The 19,348-nt window shown below is 44.4% G+C and overlaps 1 protein-coding gene across 1 annotated transcript in view; it reads left to right on the top strand.

The window, feature by feature from the left end:
- The first annotated feature begins 339 nt into the window (after window positions 1-339).
- Window positions 340-19,348, top strand: part of LOC141477321 (endosomal transmembrane epsin interactor 1-like) — a 31,853-nt gene continuing 12,844 nt past the window's right edge. Inside the window, exons 1-6 of the mRNA XM_074166437.1 lie at window positions 340-705; window positions 3,051-3,107; window positions 13,364-13,474; window positions 15,312-15,440; window positions 16,230-16,337; window positions 16,458-16,576. Of these exons, the coding sequence (XP_074022538.1) occupies window positions 340-705; window positions 3,051-3,107; window positions 13,364-13,474; window positions 15,312-15,440; window positions 16,230-16,337; window positions 16,458-16,576 (890 nt within the window). The remainder of the gene's footprint in view (window positions 706-3,050; window positions 3,108-13,363; window positions 13,475-15,311; window positions 15,441-16,229; window positions 16,338-16,457; window positions 16,577-19,348) is intronic.

Below are 19,348 nucleotides of genomic sequence, written 5' to 3'. Positions count from 1 at the left end.
CGGGGCGAGGGTCGGGGCTGAGGCGAGGCTCCTTGCGGCGGGCTCGCTGCCGGTCGCGGCGGTGGCCCCGGCAGCGGCGGTGGGGGGGTGCGGGGTGTGTCACGGGTGCGCAGACCGGGGCGCCGGCGGGGCGCGGCGGCGGGGCTCGGCCGGCCGCTGGCCCCGGTGGCCAGCTAGAGGCTACGGACAGGCCCGCCGCGGAGCGGCACGGAGCGGCGAGGCGAGGCGAGGCGAGGGCGAGCGCCACAGGAAGTCGGCGCCCGGGTGGGCTGGCACAGGGGCGGCGGAGGGACCGGCCCCGCCCGGCCCGGCCCGGCGCCCGCAGCCGCCGCCCCCCCCATGTCCCTGCCGGTGGTGCTGCCGGGCTCCTGCTGCCCCGTCCCGGGGCTCGCTCCGCTTCGCCGAGCAGCGGCGGCAGCCGGCACCGCCGGCACGGCGGCCTCGGCGGGCTCGCTGCCCAACGCCCCCCCCTCCCTGCCGCCCCTCCGCTCCCGCGGCTGCCGCCCCGCTCTGCCGCAAGCCCGCGACCCGCGCCCCGCCGCCCCGGCCCCGGGCTCCGGCTCGCTGCCGGCCCGGCCGCTGCTGTCGCTGGGGCTGCTGCAGATGGTGCTGGGCTGCGCGCTGGTGGCGCTGAACTTCGGGGCGCTGTCGCTGAGCGGCGCCCCGCAGGTGAAGAACGCCTGTCCCTTATGGGCCGGCTCCTCGGTAAGTCTTTCCAGCCTGAACGAGCCCGCCCAATTATTATACGCGCTCAGAAACGGGGTCTTCTCAAGTCGTGGGGTGCGGGGGTGCTGTATATCGGTTTGGTGCCTTGTACGCCGTGACTCTGATGAGAGAGGAAGAGAATCGTGGTGTTCCCAGGGGGAAAAAAAACGGGTGGGCTTCCGAGAGTTTTGTAAAGAGTACGGAGAGAAGAGTTATTCCGTCTCCTGCTGAGCCCGGCTTTAAACTGTAGCTTTATAAAGAGAGACCGTGTAATAGTTGGTATGGCAGAAGCTAGGCAGCGGTAGGCAGAAGTGAGTAGGAATAGGAGATGGGCAGATGGGTCGCTCCCGGTTTGTGGGCCCTTGGGCGATGAGCAAGTCGCGTTCTGTGGCTGGCGTGCTCTACCCCTGCTGCTGGTGTGAAGAGCATCAGCCTGTCCCTCGGTTTAAATATTTCAATTCTGTTTCCAGTGTTGTTCGCAACCTGTGGAAACGTGCCGAATGATCTGCGGTTTGGGGATCAAGTAGTTCCTATTCGTGTGGGTAATGCCGTGGTCTTCCAAAAGTACAGACAGCCTTTACAGCAGGGGGAGGGGAGGAAACCCACACCATCCAGATGTGTGTGTTTGGTATCTCCCGTGTGATCTTCCATCTTTTTTTCTTTTTTCTTTTCCCTAGATTAAGGCAAGTTTAAATATATGTGCTTGCTTACGTACTTTCTTGTACTGTGGACTTCCTTAGAGTCCTGCACACAGAAATATATGTCAGCTATGGACTGTCTTAAAATGCTGCACACAGAGCCATGCTTATGCTTTTAAAATGTTTTAAAATTGCATGTGTAAAATAGAAGTATTCAGTTTCTTCAATAATGAAGAAGGGCGTTTAGTTTTTTTAATGCTAGCTCTGAAACAATAATATATTCGGTTGGGAAAGTTACCAAAAATGCCTTTCAGATGTAGCAGTATGAGTGAAAATTTTAGGCCAGAAGCAACCTGGAAAGGTAGAGGCAATGAAGAGCTGGAATTGAGGATGTGTCTGTTTTATTTTTTCATTTTAGATGCAACATGCTGGTTGTGATGCACGGGTTAAGTGCAGATCAGGACAATTTTGAGAAGGACTTTCCCTTCGTCTATCTTAAAGCTTTAACATACGTAATGAAATGGGTCTTGTTGTCCTTAAGGCAAAACAGCAATTCACATCAGTATTGATGTGCTTTGTTATAAAATCATGTGACTATTTTGCACTCCCAGAATTCAAAAAATAATTGGTTATGAAATGGCAGAGTTATGTATGTGGTTTTGCAACACCAGGGATGATATCGGTAGGTGTTTTGGCCAAGTCATAGAATGCACGTTACGCTAAATCAGATTGATCATGTCAAGTGAATGAAGTTCACTTCAGAAGGGATTTATTAAAAATGCTAGTGGGCGACTTCCTGTTTGTTCTAGTCTTCTTGTTTCTGTCTAGGGTAGGAGTTTGGTGTGAATTGGCTCAGTCACAAAGTCCCTCAAGTTGAAAGTATATCCACTTATTTGCGGGACCTGCTGAAAAACTGATTTCCCTTTATAGGGTTCCTATCCTTGCAGCGAGAGTATTTGGGTATGCTGTTTGCTTCAGTTCTACAGCAGTGCTTTCTCCTTCCTTCGTTGTTTTGCCCTCTAAGGTAAAGAGTCATGGGTTCAGTTCTGTGATTCAGCAAGTTTGGTCTGACAACTACTGCTGCAGAAGGGGATGCTTTTACTTACTCTTCTTTCTTCATGCTGATGCCGGCATTCTTCCAAGTAGACAGCAAGTCAGTTCAGGGAGATGGTTTTGGTGCTCTTCAGCGTTTTTGGTAGGGTTCGTGCTCTGTGAATTCGTTCACCAAAATGGTCAGAAGAGGGACAGAGTCAGCACCAGGGAAGAGGCAGGAATGGGTACTCCCAGACACTTAATGAAGCGATGGAGTGGTGACCGAGGGTGGAGAGGAGGTAGGCGTTTTTTAGATTTGCTTAGCCGTGTTGCAGAAAACAAGTACTGAGTTGGCTGAAAGTAATTTTTTAGGTAGTTGTTGAGGTCCGTGTTTCTGGTGTAACTTCTTGTCCTCATGCACTTTTTCTGGGAGGCCAAAATCAGAAAACAGCAGAGCAAAATTCCGTTGTGTTATTTCACAGGTTGCTCTTAGGAGTGAAGAGCCTCATCAGCACAGGTTCTTATTCTCTGCTTTAAAGTGCATCTTCATATCTTCCCAGCATTGTTGTAGTGTTCCAAGGTACCTTTCGTCAGAGCAGTGATAAATACCGTGTAAATGGCATTTTGTAAACAGTTGTTCTCTTCTTGGTGATGCTATGTTTTTTGGTGTTGTAGGTAATCTTATCCGGAATCTTGGGATTAACAACATGGAAGAGGCCGATGATGCTTTTGGTAAGTATAGATTAAAACGTGATGTAGGGGAAGTACCAGAAGATAATCCTGATTTAATACTCATCGGTAAAAAAAAAGTAAAGCACTTCTATCTCCTTGAGAAAATAGGCTGTACTGTTGACTGTCTTTTTTTTTTTCCTTAATTTGTAGAGTCATAATTATTGAAAGAGGAGCCAAAGCCCGTGAAAGAGTATATTCTGTCCTGCACGGATGGAGTTCCCACTAAGGGCAAGAGTGGACTGTGTCTGGAGGAAATGTTAATGTTGTTCCGGAGTGCTTTTTGTGTGTTTGTAGTTATAAGAAAGTGCTGGTTTAGTATAAATAATTTAACTCTCTGATGCAGCGCTGCTTAAGCTTAAACAAGGGAGTTGGTTTTAAAGCTTAGCTCCGTTGTACTTTTAGTGTCTGTTAGCAGGTTTGAGAGCTAACCTAAGTATATTGCTGTCTTACAGTAAGTATCCAGTGTTGCTGTTTCAAATGCAGTTGGCATTGCATTGCTCTGAGAGAAGTGAATTGGTGTGCAGGGTGTGTAACCTGTTGCTGACCGTGAGTGAAATCTGAAGCTGTGTGGCTCCCAGTGTCAGAGTTGGGATCTGAAAAAATGGTTTTGAGGTGGTTTTTGGTTTGGTGTGCTTCTTTTTTTGGTGGTGGTTTGTTTTTTGTTTTGGGAGTGTTTGGGGGTTTTTTTTGCCTTTTTGCCTTACTGTCATTTCCATGGCCCTTTTTCCAGGGCAAAGCAGTTGTTTTATTTTTATGCAGCACTTGTTGGGGATCTGCATGTCCGTCAGTGACGAGTACCAAGGATCAGATGTGTGAACTGTGGATGAGTTGCTGTTTCTCAGTAGTGCGTGGGTTAACACAGACAGAGCAAAGCAAGTTTTTTTGCCAGTTCTGTGTATAGAAAGAGGAGCTCCGTGTCTGGGGCTTCCGTCTGGAAGGACTATATTTTCATGGAAATAAATGTAAATGCCATCTGTCTCAAAATGCCTGAGGCTTGCATGGTGCTCCCTGTTTCTGTATTGCCTGTGTTCTGTGCTGTTTCTGCAGAATGTTGTTGCTGTACTTCCCTTTTGTCTGTTGTAGCTCTTTCACATTGTCCCTTGTATAAACTTTATGGGCCCTTCCTAGTTTTACTTAAATGCAAAAGCGCTAAACTCTTCCTGATCCTTTAATTTATATCAAATAATCTTTAGGACGGTCAAGTGCTGGAGCAGATTGCCCAGGGATGTTGTGCAGCAGATGGGGAAGTTTTCTGAGATAAGACTGCTTCAAGTCCTGCTATGGTCTCATAGCTGACCCTGCTTTGAGTGGGAGGATACACCGGAGTCTTCCTGAGCTTGCTTGCAGCCACAGTTATCCTATGATTATGCAATTCTATCAACCTGTTGTTGTTTTTTTTTAAATTATTTTTTATTTTTTATTAGTGCAGGTATTTTATAGAGGTCTGGTATTTGAAAGCCAGATTAAATCAGACTTGACATTGGGAAGCATTTCTTTCCTGAGAGGCTTGTCAAATACCGGAGCGGGCTTCCTAGGGAGGTGATCGATGCCTCAAGCCTACCAATATTTAAGAGCATCTTAATAATATGCTTTAACTTTTGGTCAGCCCTGAAGGGGTCAGGCGGTTGGACTAGATGATCGTTGTAGGTCCCTTCCAACTGAAATATTCTGTTCTGTGTGCAAAAAAGGAAACTGGCATTAAACTTTTCATGAGGCTAAGGAAATTATGCATTGAACTAGCTACAGTCTATCAAGGACATATTGTTAGTTTCTGTGAGCGTATTTATTTTGGGCTAAATGTCTACTATATCTACCGTGTAGTAAGTTGAACGTTTTCTCTTGGGAGTTAAGAGGAGTTGTAAGAGTTGTAAAAGCAAGTTTCCTAAATAGCTAAGCAATGAAACTTCTTACACAGCTGTGGGTTAGAGTTAGGACATTCATAACTAAAACTATAAAATGCATTTGGAGCTCAAACATATCCCTTTTTCCAGCTGTGACTGCCATCCCCTTTTTACTCCTCGTGCAAGGTCCTTTGCACTTATTTCTTGTAAATACGCTTCTAATGCATTCCTCTCTTCTGGCTTTTGGACCGAATCCCTTTTCCCCTTGCCTGCACAGAGCCACCTCCCTGCTGTGGAGAAAGAAGAGGTTGCACAGCTCTCTCCCTGACCAAGCAGGTGCCAGGTGTAGAAATGCCTTTAGGCAGCAAGTGAGCGTTGTGGAAAGGATTGATGGCACGTGAAGGTGGCTTTATAAGATTGCTGTTGAACCCAGCTGTTTAGCGTGTTGGGTACCTGGGCTAGAGCCATGCCAGAAATCTCTGAGGAGTGATACTAATTACCATTTTTTATGTTGCAGCAGCTTATGTCAGCGTTTAGATGTCCTTACGCAGAGGCTTCGGACTGTGTTCAACAGTTAAAGTGCAAAGTTTGTGGAATTAAGTGCTCGTTATTCTTTTTCATATCTAGTTATGGCCCAATCAACAAGATGCTCTCTTGTTCATAAGGAAGGGCCTCTTCTCACGTTTCTTCTTATGCAGAGCTGTTTTTAGTCACTCGGTTCAGTTTCATAATTTCTTCAAATTGTACAAAGACCCGCCGGAATTCTTCATATGCGTCGAAACCCCCCAAAATAGTTTTGTTTTCAGCTAAAATGGGATAATTATGTCTAGATTTTCATCCTGGTGTGTACTAAGAGCTCTCAGATGTAGCAGTTAGGCTGTAATTAAGGGTAGATGGTTGAGCTCCATCATTTAGCCCTCCCTCCTTCCCAGAGATGAGTTTTGAACAGAATTGTGGTGACTGACTGCCATGGGATTTGTTCACAAGGAGGTGCTGGTTTTCAGAGCAGTTTGTGGTAGGTTTTAAGCTTAAGGACATGGTAATGCACTTCCTTGTGAGTTCCTGTATTACCTTATCTTTGGTTTTGATTGTCGGTTTGCAGTACTGACAAGGAATTTTACAATGCAGTTTATGTTTATCTTTGCTCCCTTTAAAAATACTAACTCTTTCTAAAAGAAAACCGTTTGCAACTCTGATGATTTCAGGATTTTTATCTCTGAAACCTGCTGGAGCACACCCATTTGCTTGCAGGTCCTTTGCGTGGCAGCAGTCTAGCTCCTCCAGCTAGAGGTGGTGTCTTGGCTCACAAAACATTTCTCTCCATCTTCCCCCTTTAGGTGATGATTTCTCACTGCCTGGGTTTGTTTCTTCGTGAACGGCCAGGCTGTCTGGTGGCTGCCACTTCAATCCGAGGTCTTGGTTGTGGGGAAAACCAACTGTTGTTTTTTCCCTGTGATGGCAAGGCTCTGGTGCTGCTGGAGCTTGGGGAAAGAACAGGGCTGGGATGTTGTAAAAAAGGAGCTGGGGATGGGATGTGGTGTCGAAGGCAGAGAGCTGCTGCGTTCTGGTTGTTCGTGTTTTTAGCCTGGAGGGGAGAAAGGAAGGGAAACGCATTAGTTGCAGCTGTAGTGGACCTTCAGTAGCACCATCTGTGAGAGAAAACTAGTCTTAAAGAGGGATGGCTGTCATAAGACCTGATAACAAATACGGCTCTCAATTTTATTTCCTATTTTTTGCCACCCAGGCTACATTACAGCGTGGGGAGATACTGGGTAAATAATAGGTGCGAGAGACGGGGTCCTGCAAGGCAAAATCGAATTATAATCGTATCTTTTGAGGGATACTCTTGCAGAGGAGACTTGGCCTTCAGCACTACAGCTGCTGGGAAGCCCTGGGTCTGAAATCTTACCTTGCTTTTAGTTGGCTGAGGCTTTTCTGTTCTGGGGATCAGTTGTCAATTGACTTTGCAAGTCAGCTTGTAACACTTACGCTCTGAAACTGATTTTTCTTCCAGAGAAGCAGCTGCTTCCTGCGCATGCCTGTCTGAATGTATTTAATTGGGAAACTTTTTTCCCCTCACAAAGTCGTTTGGGTATTGACTGTCAACCGTTCTGCGCTCAGTGTTGCTCTCTACTTGAACGGAAGCTGGTTCCTTCCTCCCTGCTCCTGAACTCCTTCCTCTCGTAAGGCTCTGAATCTTATTTTTAACTGAAGGAACATAAATTCTTCCAGAAAGTGTGTCAGTTCAGCGTTCTTCATTTGATTGTGTATGCATTGAGGGCAGGTTACATCTTCGATAGGCCACGCTTGCTGTATTGGCCTCTGTCCTTACTTGTATACCAGTTTGGGCTAGCCAACGCGCTGCAAATTTATGCTGTGCTCCCTGGTGTTGCCGAAGCCGTACGTGCTCTGCTGAATGCAGAAGCCGCCTGCTAGTGAAGCATCCTTTCCTTTCTAGTCACGTACAAATTAGTTGCCACCTGTAACGTGTGCCTTTTAGGAGCCTTTCTCCTTGTGTGGTTTTTTTTGTTTGTTTGTTTGTTTTTTTTCTTCACCAACTGTAACAAAGACTTCAAGTTAAGCTTATCTCTGCTGGCTGCTTGGTGCTTGGGTTCTGCTGCCCAAGAGGAGATTTAGCTGTGATTCACAGATTTCAGTGGAAAACCAAAAAGTTCATGGAATTTAAGTATTTATTTAAAACCTTGAAAATTTTTGAAGAATAAATTTGTAGTAAACCTTAAATTTAATAGCAAAAAGTTTATCAGAAGAAATATATGTCCCGGCAACTTTAAAAAATTTTGGGGCTAGCTAGTGCCTTCTTGGTATCTACACCTTGACTCATTTGCATAGATGTAACCAAAATGTAATGTTTACACCCAAATACTTTGTTCTGGCGCTAGTGAAGTGACAGTCTCAAATTTTAGCCCTGCTAGTAACAATATAAAGCACTGTGAACAGAAGCTGTCATGATCCTGACGCTGCTAAAAAAAAAAATCTCCCTATTCCTGTGCTTCATAATAAGCAAAATCATTTGGCTTTGGTGAGAATTACTGTGGTAGTGCCTGTTTGTCTGAATTTTAGAAGAAAAATAGCTCAATGTTAACATCTTGGCTCTCCATTAAGTCAATAAATGGTATTCATACAAAGGTTTTAAAGTCAGTCTAAGTAAATAAAAAGAAATATGCCGTTAAGTATGGGACTATGATTTTAGCCCTTATAATCGGGTCAAAGTCAGGTCTCTTCTGTTTGGTTTGGTTTTTTAAAATATTTTTCAGCATAAAAACATTATTATCTCCTTCATTTGGGGTGGCTTAATGCTGCATTTGAATTATCTGACCTTTTTGTTGAATGAATTGGTTTGTCTTTTACTTCTGTGTGGCTTTTCTTGCTGACAGTTGTGTTACGGGTCCCCATATGGTACAATAAATAGCTCTCACAAATGATAGAAAATTAGTAAGGTCCTGTAGTTGATGCTGAATTACTGCTATTGCTGCTGTGTATATGGAAAATTAATGCATTGACTTGCCTTTTCCTAGAAGGCTGTTTATAAAGTATATATGTGGGACGTGAACGGATATAAGAGTCGATGACTGTGGAGCAAATGTTTTTCTTTCGTGTAAGTGCCTGCTTGAGCATCAGTCCTATGCGTGCATATTAAAGTGAAAGCCATGCCGCTCTGCGTTAGCTGTTAGCTTCAATGGCATCGGCAGCAGGACAGCAAGCAGTCTGCCCACGCAGAATGAATGACAGGGTCACAGCCTTATTGTGCAGGTTTATGCTGCTGCGTAAACGTTGAGTCCTCAAAGTGCATGATGATCTTTCACCTGGAAGAGGTCATCCATGCAAGACATTAGCAAATACTCTAAGATTAGCGTGCACTTTTCTTTCCTATAGTTTAATACATGTAAATGTTCCTCGAGACTTTCTGTTTGCAGCTGTTCGCAGTCCACGTGTATCTAGTGCTCAGAAGATGAGGGCTGTGAGCCAAACGAAGGCCATAATTTGAGTGGTTTCCATTTTTATCGCTGCAGTTAAGACTAGTTACCTCTGTTTTGGCTTTTAAAATAGCATGTTTGCCTTTGCCTGTTTATTCTAAATTGAGGAGTACTTTTCTCCTGGCTTGCCTTTGAGTGGGATCTTCTTTCACTGGGGTAAAGCGGAACATCTCTTTTTACTTGTAGGTGAGTAGTGATGGAGAAGTTGTTTAACTTTGCATCTGCAGGAGAATCTATCTTATAAAATAGCTGACAGGGTAGGTGTTAGATAAGCGGGCAGTGAGATGGATTGAAAACTGGCTGAATGACGGGGCCCGGAGGGTTGTGATTAGTGGCAGGAAGCCCAGCCAGAGGCCAGTCAGCGGTGTTGTGCCCAAGGGGTGGATACTGGGGCCAATCCTGCTTAATAGCTTAATGAGTGGTCTGTGCAATGGGACAGAGCGCACTCTGAACAAGTTCACAGGTGATACAAAACTGGGAGGAGTGGCTGATCCACGGCAGGTTGCCACTGATGATCTGGATAAGGGGATTGAGTGCACCCTCAGTAAGTTTGCAGATGACACCAAGCTAGGTGGGAGTGTTGATCTGCTTGAGGGTCGGCAGGCTCTACAGAGGGACCTGGACAGGCTGGGTCGATTGGCCAAGGCCAATGGGATGAGGTTTAATAAGGCCAAGTGCGGGGTCCTGCATTTCGGTGACAACAACCCCAGGCGACGCTACAGGCTTGGGGAAGAGCGGCTGGAGAGCTGCCCAGCAGAAAAGGACCTGGGGGTGTTAGTGGACAGCCGGCTTAACATGAGCCGGCTTAACATGAGCCAGCAGTGTGCCCAGGTGGCCAAGAAGGCCAACGGCATCCTGGCCTGTATCAGGAATAGTGTGGCCAGCAGGAGTAGGGCAGTGATGGTGCCTCTGTACTCGGCGCTGGTGAGGCCTCACCTGGAGTGCTGTGTTCAGTTCTGGGCCCCTCACTACGGGAAGGACATTGAGCTGCTGGAGCGTGTCCAGAGGAGAGCCACCAAGCTGGTGAGGGGCCTAGAGAACAAGTCACATGAGGAGAGGCTGAGGGAACTGGGCATGTTCAGTTTGGAGAAGAGGAGGCTGAGGGGGGACCTCATTGCCCTCTACAACTACCTGACAGGAGGGTGTAGGGAGGTGGGTGTTGGCCTCTTCTCCCAAGCGATTAATGACAGGACCAGAGGAAATGGTCTGAAGTTGCGGCAGGGGAGGTTTAGATTAGATACTAGGAAGAATTACTTTACTGAGAGAGTGGTCAGGCACTGGAACAGCCTGCGCAGGGAGGTGGTGGAGTTGCCATCCCTGGAGGTATTTAAGAAACATGTAGACATGGTGCTTCAGGGCATGCTCTGGTGCCCAAGATTGTTGGTTTGCATCTGTTTGTGGGTGGGTGTGGTGTGTGGTTGTAGGTGTTGTGTTGTTGGTTTGTTTTTTGTTTGGTTTTTTTGTTTGTTTGTTTTGTTTTGTTTTGATTTTTTTTTGTTGGTTGGACTCCATGATCTCAAAGGTCCCTTCCAACCAAGAAGATTCTGTGATTCAGAGAAACCTCGACAGGCTGGAGAAACGGGCTGAGAGGAATCTCATGAAGCGCAACAAGAGGAAATGCAAAGTCCTGCCTGTGCAGGGAAATGGTCCTAGGCACCGGTACACACTGGGGAACCACTTGCTGGAAAGCAGCTCTGCAGAGAAGAGCCTGGGGATCCTGGTGGACAGCAGGCTGACCATGAGAAGGCAAAATGCTAGGGGGCTAATGGTGTCCTGGGATGCATTAGGCAGAGACTTGCCAGCAGGTGGAGGGACCTATTGCTTTCTCGACCTATTACTTTGACCAAGTAACCTCTTTGCTCAGGACCTCCATTTCTTCATCATTTGAAAGAAGACAAGTGCACTTGTTGTTTTCCTTAATACTGTTTGTTGAGACTTGCACTATAAGGATGTTTTATGTTGAAAGAGCTTCTATTTCACTTTATCAACTAAAATTAGCCAGTTTTATTTGCCCTGTGTTGAACACAGATGAAAAGCTTTCCTTGCGTGCAATACCCATGTCTCCCAATTTTCTTTTTCTTACAGTAGTTTTAATCAAAAGGGTAACTGAGATAATCTAGATAAAAGCCTAAGAAGTTGTATTGTTTCATTTGAGTGCTGACCAAGGAGTGAATTAAAAAAAAAAAAAAAAAAAAAAAAAAAAAGATTAAATTCTGTGTTTGTACAGAAAAACAAATGGCACTTAAAGTGCTTAGTAACCTTAAAAACCTCTTATCTGTGGTTTTATGATATTTATAAAGCTAGGAGAAAAGACTGTTCCTCTTAATATTGATTGTTCTCAGTATGTTGAATACAAAATAGTCCAAATCCTCTTCAGAGAAGTACTAATAGCTACTTTGATTATTGGGGTTTTTTTTGAGGTTAAAACCTACCTTATGTGATAATGTCATGGTCAAGCTTCTGTAAAGCCTGCTAGTAATGAGATGTTGTAACTTAAGGAAAAGCTTGCACAGTAATGGTCTTTGGCTCCTGTCCATTCAGGGGTGATTATTTTTTCCTGAACCTCAGTAAACGGGATCATAATTTGTGCAACAGCTCTGATTTATTTTTGGTCCAGCTTCCTAGGTAGCTAACCATGGTACATCAGCTAAATGAATTTGGAAAGCTATTGCTTTGTACATGTTTAGGAAGTCCTTGTTGCTGGATCTGCTGTAAAGCCATTGAGCGGAACTGAGGCTGCCCCCCTCATGATTTCCTTCTCTTCCTCAGCTTTTTGTCATCTCCTGCATTTTTAATTTAGACCATTTTGATACAAAGGACTCTGAGTGAGCAGATTGATGTCCAAAAGAATCCTTGTTAATAACAAAGTCCTGATACTTGCTTTGTAGGATTGAATGCTTAAGATTTAAACATGTCAGGAGAGGAAACTGTTAATTCTCTTTGTCTCTAAAGTAGTAGTCTTACCCATATTACTCTCTCCGGAAGCAGAGAAAAATTTTATGTTTATGAATTGGGACAGGAAGGGTCGTTTATAGAATCATGAAATGGTTGGAAGCGACCTTAAAGATCATCTAGTTCCAACCCTGCCACCATGGGTAAGGACACCTCCCCCTAGACCAGGTTGCTCAAAGCCCCATCCAACGTGGGCTTGAACACTTCCAGGGATGGGGCATCCACAGCTTCTCTGGGCAACCGATTCCTGTGTCTCACCACCCTCACACTGAAGAAGAACTTCTTCCTGGTATCTAATCAAATCTACTCTCTTCCAGTTAAAACCGTTACCTCTGGTCCTGTCGCTATGGGCCCTCCTAAAAAGTGCTTTCCAGCTTTCTTGTAGGCCCCCTTCAGATCCTGCAAGGCTGCTATGAGGTCTCTCCAGAGCCTCCTCTTCTCCAGGCTGAACAATCCCAACTCTCTCAGCCTGTCTTCATAGGAGAGGTGCTCCAGCCCTCTGATCATCTTCACGGCCCTCGTCTGGACCCACTCCAAGAGGTCTACATTCTTCTCGTGCTGAGGGCTCCAGAGCTGGACACAGCTGGATGCCCCTCCTTGTTGGTAAGGACAACGTCCAGCATGGCTCCTCTCCTCCTTGGCTCCTGTACCACTTGGAGAAGGAAGTTGTCATCAACACGTTCCAAGAACTTTCTGGATTGCTTGTGCCCTGCTGTGTTGGCTGTCTTGTGGGACAGAAGGTTCTTACACGTGTTTAAAATCCGTATCTCAAGTCTCACGTAAGCACAGATCGAAGATTATAAGGGCATACGTGAAAGTAGGACCTCATTTTATCCTCTGCTTGTCCTTTTTCCAGTACTTTACTCTGTTGCCACTGCAGGTCTTTCAAATGGTTTATAAGACTGAAGATACTGTCCAATGTATGAATGGAGGTGTTCTGGTTTTAGGTGTTCAGGAAGAAATAAAAGCATATAACCAAAGCCCCTTTAAGTGTCTCTGGCTTCAGTGTGCTGGGGCAAATATTTTTCATTTATTTGTGCTGCAAAATAGTTTTGGAAATTCCATGCAGAGTGAATATCATCTCAAGATGTTTCCTCTTCAGGTTTCTTGCTGATCTAAGTGTAATGAGAGGTGAACTTGGTGGAAGGATACGGCATACAGTGGAAGTCGGATGGCTTGCAAATCATACTTTGCACTCCAGAAAAACCTTTAGCTGCCTGTACGTTTCAGTAGTTGAATGTGTTTTATTGGTGCACAACTGATAAGGAACGAGAAAAGACAAAGGTGTTTGGAGTAACCATCTACTGGGTTAAGACACCGGGGGCACTGAAGTCATGGGTGGTTTTGAACAGAAAAGGACTGCCGTTCCCAGCTTCATTTTGGGAGTGGGATTTGCACTGCCGTGGGATCCTTGAGTTGGGTTTGTGACCCTGTTCCCATTGTTGTTAACTTTGTTTTGCTGTTCCAGGCTAATCTGTTTGTTCTGCTGTCTATCATCTGTGTTCTGCTGAACCTGGCTGGATTTATATTAGGATGTCAAGGCGTTCAGTTTGTGTCCAGTGTACCCCGATGTGATTTGGTGAGCAGACATACTGATCTACATACGTTTCTTCATGGTATGCCACGTAAGCTTGCTGTGCTGGGATCACAAAATATGCTAACGGAGAGATGCAAGTAATGCAGCTACAGTGTGGTGGAAGAAAAAAGAAAACTCTCAGTTTAGGGCCTTGATTCAGTTCAAAATGTGGACAGCCTCACTGAAATCCACAACCGTGTTTTTGTCTGTGTTCCTATACACTTGTTTTTTTTGAGTTGGAGTCTTCATAAAGCGTTCAGCTCCTAAAGCTGAGGACGCCAAAAGGATACGTTTTGAAAGATTTTCTTCCTCATTAGAAGAGGGTACTTAGCCCAGGAATGGTTTTGTTTGACTTTATTGAGAGCTGGTCTCTGTCTTCAGGGTCTGAAGACACAGCTGATTTGGTACAAGGCTTTTTAGACAATTCTATGAGGCCACGTAGGAAAGAATGCCAAATAGATCTCCAGAAAATCCATCTTGCCTGCATTATACACTGATTTTAATATCATGGCTGTTTAAGAACTAGCATAAAGGATTTTTATAGTAATGTGAAAAAAAACACCAACCCAAACAACTGTTGGAAAAAGCCTGAGTGAGCACCGGTGAGCTACCTAACAAAAAGCTCAGTCATTATGAGCTCTGGATGGTATTATTTCTCCTGGCTTGCCTCACCTGGTGAGGACAACTTGATACCATACAGCAACAACTGTCAGGAAAAAATGAAAGTAGATCTAATCATACTAGCTTTTCAGAACACTTCTACTTGAGGAAGAAGCAATCTGCCCAAGAAAGGACAGAATGAAAAAGGCTTTTCTCAAATGGGTGTCATAAGAAGTAGAAGAATGTCTATTTATGAGCCAGAAGCTGTGGAATAATTGAAGGATACAGGATCACTTGGTGGTAAAGAGGATCGTGTGTAAAGGCTTGAAGGACTTTAAGGGTTAATAGAAAGATCTTTGAATATTTACTTTCAGTCACTTATTGCTTCGAGAAAGCTATTGTTGGTTCCTTAACATGGCAGTGGTGCACTGCAGTGAGAATCCAAAACGACAAGCACTTGGCAATCTAGGTTCACCCAGTATCAATGTACCGAAGCAGCACTGAGAACTGTTAATGTTATTTCAGGTGAGATAGTTAAATGTTGCAGGAATTTTGGAGCCCTCTGTGGCTGGAATCATAGGGTACAGCCGAGAGGCGTTCCCGAAGTCATAAATTGTTCTGTAGAGTGATTCATGTAGGTGGAAGACCTTTGATGCTACAACTCTAGAGAGCGTGGCAGCTAAGAAACCAATTATCTCTAGATACAGAAGCATTGAATTTCTACTTGAAAACTAAGATGACAACTTTAATTTGAAGATTACAAACAATCGTGGTGAACAGATGTAACTCTTACTGATTTGGCTGGGTGGAAATTACAGTTGTGGGTTTCATTCCATCCTTAGAGATACAAAATACACTCATGAATCGGAGAAAACGTGTACGCTCCATAGACAGCGGCTTACGCATCAGTCAAAGAAAGAGTTTCCAGGCTGCTATGCGTTTGAAGGAGCACGGATACTAAACTTGCTTAGTAATCCACGCAGCTTTTATTACAACTGAGTTGTATTTAAATGTCTTGAGAGTATCAGTAATACTTGCTTTCAAATAAGAAGTATGCATAATATAGCTTTATAATGCATGAATCGCTGGCATACCAAACTGTACAAATTTCATTTTATGAGCCTGTATTTCCAATGTGCTTTGTCGTCAGAGGTATAACACATGGGCTCTATATTATGCAGGTTAAAATGTCGCGTAAAACAGCTAATTGATTAAAAAGTGGAGTTTTGTGTTTTTAAAGGTGGATATGGGTGAAAACAAGATTTGTTTCTGCTGTGAAGAATTGCATCTCACTAAGTGCACAGAAGAAGAGACTGCGCTGAGGCTATACCACGTGAAGTCCTGTGGTGCTGCTCACCTTCTTCTCAAGGTACCCTGTGCACACTGCTCGATGTGGCTGCTTTATGATGTCCACGCTTGTGTGACAGTGCAGTGCTGAGGTGGCTGCTGTGTTTACTCTGAAAGAATCTGTTATTTTTCTGGTCTGCCACACTGGTCAGAAGCTCTTTAGGGTTCTGTAACAGGTTTTTTTGGTGGGTTTTTGTTGTTTTGTATTTTTTTCTCATGTCTGGGTTTTGGTCAGTGCATTGCTGATCCGATATGCAGTTCTTGTCCTTACTGTGTTCTATGCAACCAAATCTACAGCTGAATTTGGACAAGATGACATGGGTAAATATGGTGTAAATTTTTGCTAATGGTTTGATGCCTTCACTGGTCTTTTGATCTTCTCAGCCTTCCTTGGCTTACAGATTGCTACAATATAACTTCCAAACAGCATCATCTTCCAATGTAAAAGTGTTTTCACATTTCTTTAACGGTGATTATCTCACATCTGGATTTCCCACGGAAAAGTTAAAAGAAAGGTTGTAATTCTTGGATGAATCAATGGGCTATAAATTATATCTGAGTGGTATTGAACCCTTCTGGATCTCCCTGTGAGAACACACAATAGGGCAAAACAAGCTTTTGCAAATTACTGCAATCTTGGCGATTACCTGTCCTGAAGACTTCATCACAGATGTTTCTAACAAGTAATTGTCACGGTCATCCTTGTGTTTTCTGTGTTTGAGTTTGTTTCAGTTTTTTATTTATTATTACTTTGACATTTACAAATACCTTGATTTAATCTTTTAATTCCCATGATCTTCATGTTCTTCAGAAAGTTCTCTTTGCTCTTTGTGCCCTGAATGCTCTCACCACCACAGTTTGCTTGGTAGCGGCCGCCCTGCATTACTTACAGATTTTTGCAACAAGAAGATCCTGCATAGTAAGTGAGCGCAAGGCGTTGCCCGCTAGAAACAGCGGCTCTAACAGTATTATTAGATTACACATTTCAGCAATTTTTTTATATCTCAGAAGGTTTTTAACAGAAGTTTCGTTTGATTAGGATGAATCTCAGATTGAAGACCAAGACCATGTTTTGGATCCTGATGATTTTGTCCCACCTGTGCCACCTCCCTCCTATTTTGCAACTTTTTATTCTTGTACTCCACAAACAAGTTGCAGGTAAACCTCTACACACTCTTCCTTTCTGTTAGTGTTTTTGGAAACACTGCATAATCTTCTTTTTTTTTTTTTTAAAGACCCATTTCTCTGTTATTAACTGGAAAAGGTTGGTGACTTTATTTAAAAAAAAAAAAAAAAGAAAAAAGAAAAAACCTGTAGAGTTAGGAGGCAGCATAACTACAGTGTCAGTGAGGGGTATAACTTTGTGGTTTTCACGTTAGATTCTGTAGAAACTGTTTCTGGGTGAGAGAAAGACTGCAGTTTGACACAGCTGAAACCTTTTAGGGTGCTGTCAGGAGCAGGTCGGGGCAGCGATGAGAAGCCAGGCGCAACCTCTTGGCAAGGCTTTTGTGAGAGACCCCGGAATGGCAGCCTGGGGCCCCAAAGACCTTCCTGCCAGGCCCCTCTCTGGCAACTAGGGCTGACTGAAGGGTACGTTTTGACTGCAAGGCCAGGTACCGTTATCTCGGTACTCGCCCCTGGTGGTGTTGCTGGGCTTCTCTGCAGTGGCAGCTGAGGGAGGGAGGAGAAGGGAGAGTGAACATGGGAGGATGAGCTCACATATCAGAAAGAGGAGGACAGTCGTAAGTTGCTGTAACCTCTTCCCCTGCCCCCCACACCCTCTGGTTTTTGTTTTTTGTGGTTTTTTTGTTTAATTAATTACCACAAAGATAAAGGGACGAAGGATTTGGAGGAGGATTAAATAATAGCTGCATGAATTTTTTTGTGAGTAAGAGAAAACGTGCAGAAAATGTTTATGTTGCTGAAGGCTGCCTTTGGTATAATTAGTCTTATGAAACATTAAAATATAAATTTGGTGGGGTTTTTTTCGTGTTGAAGAGGGATAGGGCTAAAAGTCATGTAGCTTGTCCATAACTTTGTTATTTTGCTATACTGGGACTTAGTAGTGTCTATATTGCAATTCAGTATTGGCTTCCGGGCTGTGCTATCCTTCATTATCCGGGTGGTTATAAACTCTTCACAGTAACTTGCAGGATAGCTTTTTTTATTAGTTTATGATTCAGATGGGCCTGCATTATTCTGCTGTGAACACACCATGTTTATACCTAAGATATCATGATGCTCGAGCAGACCGTATTACTCTACCCCTGCCTTTTGCAGCATGCAGGACTGTTTAGTTTATTTCACTGTTTTGTCAGGAATAGCACACAGGACTTTCAAGACTCTGTGGTCCTTACAGAGGTAATTACAGATCCTGGGATTACCTAGAAAATGGTAATGTGGCACAGGAATAGATTTTAGAATGAAAAAGTGATCTAAAATACCGAAGACTGGGATTGAATTCCAAACTTTACTAAAAACCTCCTATGTGAGTCTTGGCTCGAGCTGGTTATGAGAACAGAATGGTGCGTGTAATGATCTCTTTGGAGGATTAGGTATTTATTGACATATGCTTGTCACAGTTCCCCTGCTTTAAAACGGGGCTGTCGTTCTTTGTCTGGCACGTCATTCTAGATGGTTCTCTCTTTCCCAGCAGCAGTATTTCTCTTTGTCTATTTTCAGCACAGTTGGAGCCACTGAACAATAGTTAAGGCTTCTGCAGTCTGATATTGGGTAGTTACCTTGCCTGTGACTGCATTAAAACTTGTTGATAATAACATTTAATCAACGGTCATGTCTTTCTGAAGTCAGGCTACTTGTTTCAGGGTGCTCAGGGCAGTTATGCAGCACTGCAGAAGTTAAAGCAACAGACAGACTCAATTTCCGTTCTTGGCAGAAGAGGAAATATGACTCACCCCAGGCTGGATTCAGGGTGTCCAGCAGAGTGGCTGAGATGGGACCTGGCCTTTTCTCAGTTAGCCTCTTTGCACTTCTCCCTGCCCTGTCCGTACCCTGAATGCCGTGCTGTGTCCATGACCTGGCTTTCTGTGCCGAGCTCCCACGCGCCCTGCATCCAAAACCTTTGTGTGGCAGGAACTGCTTCCAGGGTGGTGAGCCACCATCTGCAAGGCGCACCTGGGGCAACTCCAAAACAGATACATCACTTTGAAAAAGGAAACACTGCGGTGATCAAAACATGTGCCAAGGACATATTTGGAAGGAGTAGCCATTCTCCTCAGCCCTTTAAATTGCAAAGCCAGAGGCACTGCTAGCACAGCCAGTTAATTAGTTTGTTTGTTCATGGGAAAACATTTACATTTATCTTCCTTAGTGGTAGACAAAACAAACTAGCATTACAAATGTCTGGTCAACTCCTACCTCATCATAAATGAGGAAATAGCAATGAAGTTATTTTTCAGGATTGGCACAATAACATTAGCAGCTACGGCTGAGTTTCCACGTGAAGAATAAAATACAAAGTGTTACAGAATCACAGAATGATACGGGGTTGGAAGGGACCTCTGGAGATCATCTAGTCCAACCCCCCCTGCCAAAGCAGGTCCACCTAGAGCAGGTTGCACAGAAACATGTCCAGGTGGGTTTTGAATGTCTCCAGTGACGGAGACTCCACCACCTCTCTGGGCAGCCTGTTCCAGTGCTCTGCCACCCTCAAAGTAAAGAAGTTCCTCCTCATGTTTAGATGGAACTTCTTATGTTCAAGTGTGTGCCTGTTACCTCTTGTCCTGTCACTGGGGACCACTGAAAAAAAGACTGAACCCATCCTCTTGACACCCACCCTTTAAGTATTCATAGGTGTTGATCAGATCCTCCCTCAGTCTTCTCCAGACTAAAAAGACCCAAGTCCCTCACCCGTTCCTCCTAAGAGAGATGTTCTAGGCCCCTAATCATCTTTGTAGCCCTTTGCTGCAC

Source organism: Numenius arquata, chromosome Z (genome assembly GCF_964106895.1).
Source record: "Numenius arquata chromosome Z, bNumArq3.hap1.1, whole genome shotgun sequence".
NCBI classification, from domain to species: Eukaryota; Metazoa; Chordata; class Aves; order Charadriiformes; family Scolopacidae; genus Numenius; species Numenius arquata.
Note: the sequence above shows the minus strand (reverse complement) of the source record. Positions and strands in the feature narration are given on the sequence as shown.